General features: G+C 37.3%; 1 protein-coding gene across 5 annotated transcripts in view; it reads right to left on the bottom strand.

Moving 5' to 3' along the window:
• Nucleotides 1–1,310: 1,310 nt before the first annotated feature.
• The window catches only part of kctd15b (potassium channel tetramerization domain containing 15b), a 49,535-nt gene continuing 43,762 nt past the window's right edge, over nucleotides 1,311–7,083 (bottom strand). For 4 of the 5 annotated variants that reach the window (XM_073929032.1, XM_073929029.1, XM_073929031.1 and 1 more), the window contains exon 5: nucleotides 1,311–2,811. In XM_073929032.1, the coding sequence (XP_073785133.1) occupies nucleotides 2,653–2,811 (159 nt within the window). In that variant the 3' untranslated portion in view covers nucleotides 1,311–2,652. 5 annotated transcript variants of the gene reach the window in all.

Here is a 7,083-nt window from a genome sequence, read left to right as displayed (position 1 = left end):
TATTGTAGCCTGCAACCCCTAAAATAACAATGCCATTGACTCGCGACCCCTAATATCCCCTCAAGTGATTATAAATATATAAACCTTGCACCCAACGGTGCACATACACCAATAGACCCACGTCTATTCATCATTTAATTTTGAAGAACGCCACTCGGAGAGCATCCTCCATGTTCAATTGTGGCCCGTATTTATGTTTACAGTTTGCGAGTGTCGTAAAGATGTCAGAAAGTTTAACCTGATGCCATAAAATCAATGTCTGACACCAATGCTGTGTGTTTAATATAGTGTAATCACCCCTGGGGTGGCAAAAACAAAACATTTGGAAAGGCTGAAGGCTTTTTAGTTGCATGTTGTTTACTTAATATTCATTTTTAACATGTTAACAATGTCACTATTAATTACTATTATGTTCTCCAGGAGTTAATGGATCAATCATGGTAACTTATAGTTTAATAAAATGTTGATTTTTGGAAATCGCCTCATTCTCACGCAAACCCCCTGAGGGGTCCCGACCCTCACTTTGAGAACCCCTGCTATAGGAGAAATGGGTAAGCTAAATTGTCCTTAGCGTATGTGTTTAAATAAGTGTGCATGGGTGTTTCCCAGTGATGGGTTGCAGCTGAAAGGGATGAATGAATAAATTATAAACTTTTTTCAACAGAGCAAGGGCGTTTTGCACACTCCTTTGTTATAGTTTTATAAAAGTTTATACTAATAGTAATAATAGTATATATATATATATATATATATATATATATATATATATATATATATATATATATATATATATTTATATATATATATAGTAAATATATATATATATATATATATATATATATATATATATATAGTAAATATTTATATATATATATATATATATATATAGTAAATATTTATATATATATATATATTTATTTATATATATATATATAGTAAATATTTATATATATATATATATATTATTACTATTAGTATAAACTTTTTAAACCTAGTTAAGCCTTTAACTTACTATTTTAGGATTTCCGCCTGGATTTTGCCTACTCAAATTTAAAAGCTTTCCAAATCCACATGCAGGGGTGTAAATGCAAAAATTTGGTCTCATTTTAAAGAAAACCCTTTGAATTTTCATAAAACACAATTGAAAGTGTGTAAAATATCTGTATATGTTGTCTGTGTTATAATAAACACCTAAAAAAAGAGGCGCTTTTGTATATATTTTTTTTAAACTCAAATGTGAAAGTGTATCTTTTAGGTTGTGTGTGGTCTAGCGTGCTGTAATTAATGTTGGTGGTTCCTGCAAATGTCTGTAATCATAGGAAAAAAAAAAATGTCTCCACCGTAATCTATGCAGATGTTATTGTATTATAGCTGATGAGAGGTGCTGTACAAGCCACAGGGAGCGATCATTGTTTTCATATTTCACTATTCTTTTGTTTGATCGAACATAATTCACTGTGTTTGGAGCACGTCAGACATATAAAAGCATTACTTATGCACATCAGCTCAAAAACAGAGGAGAATGGCCCTGAAGCGCACAGCATAAGGTAAGAGATGAGCTGTCTGTGCTATCTGGGGCTGCTTATTGATCATATATGTATTGTTTTCACTTCTGCGCCATGGAAACACCGCGATTCATTCGACAACTGTTTGATATGAGAATATAATTCAGTAAAAAGAATGCTAGAACCGTATGAGCACCGGCAAGAGCTTTCATTTGAGCTATAACTTGTACATGTGTCATATGAAAAATATGAAAATGAACCAATGTTCAATACCCAGCTCGGGTATTCAAAATACTGTGTGTTTAAGTGTAAATAACTTTTGTACAGTGTAATAAAAACCAAAGTGATGCATATGTGCATAAAATATAGATTCTACACTTTCAAACGAAACCACTTACAGGGGTCTGGTGCAACGCTAGCCCTTTAAATCTTAAAGCGAAAGTCGATGACGTCACGGACCTGGTACCAGGCCGCAGAGTTTAACTGGTTAAATGTGACCTTAAGCTGAATACTAGTGTCTTGAAGAATATCTAGTCTTATATTATGTGCTGTCATCTATTATGTTTAGAAATGTGTTGAATAAAATCCTTTCAATGTTAAACAGCACTTGGGAAACATTTCAATAATGTTGTCTTCAATATATATATATATATATAACTCGTCATTTTAAAGGAATGTTCAGATGTTTGTACTTGAAAATAAGATAAACCCGCTTTTGATCAGAGCTCTGGGGATGTGAAATGTTTGCAGATCTGCTTTAAGATTATGGTCTGTCTCTGTGCACAAACACACATTAATGAGCCTTTTTTTTTTTCTTCTGACAGTTTTGTCCTGGCAGCTCCAGCGTTTCTCAAAGTTTCTCCTTCATTCTTCAGGTAATAAAAGAAAAACACAAAGTTGTGCTGCGCTCAGACATCACGGCTCTAGACGTGAAAAAGTCCAACTTTAGAAACAACAAGGTTGAAATGAGAAGAGAAAAACACACACACACACTGCACCTAGGGGCGTGGCCTTATTCCATATGCGTAAAGTCATCCTCTGATTGGTGAAGTGGGCGGAGCCGGAAGTTCTTTGGGCTTTCTTTTTTCTTTTTTTCAGAGTACATTCCCCGTTTGAGTCTGTGTGTGTGTGTGTGTGTAGCCGAGGTTTAGTCCAGCGGCTCCTGCTTTATCCTGATGGGTGTGTTTGTGTTGTGACTCCGCCGATCTTCACGACACAGAACATATTCGCTGAACTGAGACGAGTCCACGCCACCACCACATGACGCCGCCACATTGAAACCCTTCTGGAAGAGACGCTCCAGCACCTGAAACACACACACACATCACATTACACATTAAAAACACTGACTAAACATCACTACTAATTCATAGAACAATATTTGTGTTAATATATCATAAACTTATGTAATATAATGTAATATAACAAGTGGTGGGCTGTTAATGCGAGACTCTTATCAGGCATTTAAAAAATATGGCCGTTAATCTACTCTCAGAGTTGAGAATTATCACAGTAGAACAGTTTCTCAAGCAGTTCATGATGCAATCTGGAAACAGGAGATAAGCCCCTGGTCTAATGCGCCACCTGGCTTGAGAAACCCATTCTCAAAGACTTACTTTAGTCATTATTTGGGTAGCACACATATTCTGAATGCCTTCGGCAGAATACAAATGAGCCATTTTAATCTAGATTAATTCCAAGATTACAGTGAGATTAATCTAGATTAAAAAAACTAATCTATGCCCACCTATAATTAATACACACTTCAATTGTGTTAATAGCATCACAATATCAACTTCATAAAAATGTCACAGGGTTTTTTGTTTAATTGCTTCACCTTAGTTCATTTTTATTTATTTATTTATTTATTTATTAATTCCAAGATTACAGGGAGATTACTGTAGATTAAAAAATAACCTTTGCCCACCTATAATTATAATATATTATATTTACAGTTGAAGTCAGAATTATTGTTATACGTGAATTGGGTAGGCTAAATTCCTCCAGGTTGGGGGTCAAGCATTGGGCTGACAACTCCCCTCGTAAAAATAAGATGTTACGAAATATGTTAAGATGTTACCAATATGGTGCAGCTAAATATCAACGACCCTGGGAATGAGCAAATAAGTGGATGAAGCTGCTGTTTAGAGCTTGATAGCGGCCTCTGTTTAATCTGAATCACACACACACACCATGGTAATATTAATGACATGATGTCACACGTGCAGCAGGGAAGAGTTCTGACTTCTGGCAAAGACAATGAAGAGCAGACACATGCAGACGTGATCAGGACAGGTGAAACACACACACACACACACACACATGCAAGTGTAGGAGAACGTGTACATGTGCAAGTGAGTGTTTGCGTGTATGAAAAATTATTGCGTGTTTGAATGCATGAATGTGTGATTAAGAGTGTGTGAGTGTATATGTGCGTGTTTGCATGCATGTGTGCTAGCATGAGTGTGTGATTAAGAGTGTGTGAGTGTATATGTGCGTGTTTGCATGCATGTGTGCTTGCATGAATGTGTGATTAAGAGTGAGTGAGTGTATATGTGCGAGTTTGCATGCATGTGTGCTTGCATGAATGTGTGATTAAGAATGGGTGTGTGTATGTGTGTGTGCGTGTTTGCTTGTGTGTGTATATATGTGCTTGCATGAATGTGTGATTAAGAGTGAGTGTGCGTGTGTGTGTGTGTGTGTGTGTATGTTTGCATGCATGTGTATATGTGCGTGTGTGCTTGCATGAATGTGTGATTATAAGTGAATGTGTGTATATGTGTGTGCGTGTTTGTATGCGTGTATGTACATATATGAATGTGTGATTAAGAGTGTGTGTGTGTGTGTGTCTGTATGTATGCATGCATGTATGTACTTATACGAATGTGTGATTAGGAATGAGTGTGTGCTTGCATGAATGTGTGATTAAGAGTGTGTGAGTGTATATGTGCGTGTTTGCATGCATGCGTGCTTGCATGAATGTGTGATTAAGAATGGGTGTGTGTATGTATGTTTGCATGTGTGTGTATATGTGCGTGTGTGCTTGCATGAATGTGTGATTATAAGTGAATGTGTGTGCGTGTTTGCATGCGTGTATGTACTTATATGAATGTGTGATTAAGAGTGAGCGTGTATGTGTGTGTGTGTGTGTGTTTGCATGCATGTATATGTGCGTGTGTGCTTGCATGAATGTGTGATTAAGAATGAGTGTGTATATATATATATATATGTGTGTGTGTGTGTGTGTGTGTGTGTGTGTATGAACGTGTTTAAGAGTGAGCATGTATGTGTGTGTGTGTTTGCATGCATGTATGTCTAAGAATAAGCATGTGTGTGTTTTAATGCATGTGTGTGTATATGTGTGCGTTTGCGTTTGCTTGCACGTCTGTTTGAAAGTGAGCATTCCTGTAAAGTGTTGCTGTGTGTTTGTATCTGTTGGGAGCATGCATGTGTGCATGACAACGCGTGTTTGTAACTGTTGTGTGTGTGTGTGTGTGTGTGTGTGTGTCTCTGTCAGTGTGATGGAGCGTCAGTGGTGTTAATGTTGATTCTGCTCCTCCATCACTGTGAGATATGGACAGATCTGGACAGCTCCAGCTTTGAGACAGTACGAGTGTGTGTGTGTGTGTGTGTTTCCTCAATCTGTTCATCTCTCCGTCTTCATTCATCTGCTTCCTCTCTCTCTCACTCTGTCTGCTGGTGTGTTTCTTTAAGAGCTGATGGTCAACTTTACAAGTTTTCACAGCAAAAACATCTCGATTATTACATCTAATGCAAAACTAGATATAAAAGCAGCAAATACACTCGCCGGCCACTTTATTAGGTACACCTGCTCGTTGACGCAAATTTCTAATCAGCCAATCATATCGCAGGAACTTAATGCATTTAGGCTGCTGTAGCCCATCCTCCTCAAGGTTGGACGTGTTGTGTGTTCAGAGATGCTCTTCTGCAGAGCTCGGTTGTAACGAGTGCTTATTTGAGTTACTGTTGCCTTTCTATCAGCTGGAACCAGTCTGGCCATTCTCCTCTGACCTCTGGCATCAACAAGGCATTTGCGCCCACAGAACTGCCGCTCACTGGATATTTCCTCTTTGTCGGAGCATTCTCTGTAAACCCTAGAGATGGTTGTGCGTGAAAATCCCAGTAGATCAGCAGTTTCTGAAATACTCAGAGCAGCCCGTCTGGCATCAACAACAATGCCACGCTCAGTCACTTAAATCCCCTTTCTTCCCCATTCTGATGCTCAGATTGATCTGCAGCAGATCGTCTTGACCATGTCTACATGCCTAAATGCATTGAGCTGCTGCCATGTGATTGGCTGATTAGAAATTTGCATTAATGAGCAGTTAGATAGGTGTACCTAATAAAGTGGCCGGTGAGTATATTTTCAACAGTATTTCAGAATGCATGTGTGCATTAAAAAGCATCTGCTTTCTTGATCACTCCTATTGATATTACTTCATTATGGATTTACTGTTGTCTCCTGAATGAAGAGGCATTTACTTCATGTAAAACTAGAAACCCAGCTTCATCCGTTCTCAGAAACGATGCCGTTTTAGAAAAGAAAGTGAGTTTGAGCAAGCAAACACAGTGAGGGCAGACTGAGGGACACACACACACACACACACTGCAAACACACTCAAAATGTTGTGTTAGTTGATGCAGCCAATTAATTATATTGCAAGCCATTTAGAAATCTATAAAAGAAGCATAAAGGGGTTGAGGCTGTTTGAGAAACTGTAAGTACGGTATTAAAAAATGCAATACGTGTATTTGAAGCGCTCTGGGCACTGTTACGTTCGAGTCTTCTTTAAAAGGGGAAGAGCTGTGTCTTAAAAAGAAGAAACCTGTAAATTATGCATTTCATTTTCCAGCCGCTCTTTTCTTTTCTTCTCGCTGTTGCTTTTTGTTTTTGGGGGAGTGAAAAAATATGGCTGCGCTTGAAAAGGCTTTTAGTTTCGCTGTTTTTAAGGAAAGGTGTGTATTAATGTGTCTTACGGGTTGGTTATACACTAATAAAATGTTGTAAAGCCAATTTTTTTTCAACCCTTTAAAATTAACGAATTATTGGTGTCCATGTAAACTTACTCTGTGACATTCATAGCAGGGACAAATACACACACATATACACACACACACACACACACACACACACACACACACACACACACACACACACACACACACACACACACACACACACACACACACACACAAACACATACATACATATATATTAGGGATGTGCGGAGCAGCCGGTATTTGTATTTGTATTTGTATTTGTTGAGGGGGGAAAAGTATTTGTATTTGTATTTGTATTCGAGTAAAATTCAAAATGGCGCAGAAATATATATTTTTTCTATTACACTTCTAATTTACGTTATAGTGAAAGTATTGTTTAATTATACCCATTATATAAATTATAGATATGCAATATTGGCTGTTGTTTTTGAACATGTGATAAGAAATGTCATTGAAAAGAAAATAACATAGAAGCCATTATCTCATCCATGGTTAAACCAACAACTAATTATTTAGTACAATATACCATTGTGAATATTATGAACCCCACCACCAC

The sequence above is a fragment of the Danio rerio genome, chromosome 18 (genome assembly GCF_049306965.1).
Source record: "Danio rerio strain Tuebingen ecotype United States chromosome 18, GRCz12tu, whole genome shotgun sequence".
Classification (NCBI taxonomy): Eukaryota; Metazoa; Chordata; class Actinopteri; order Cypriniformes; family Danionidae; genus Danio; species Danio rerio.
Note: the sequence above shows the minus strand (reverse complement) of the source record. Positions and strands in the feature narration are given on the sequence as shown.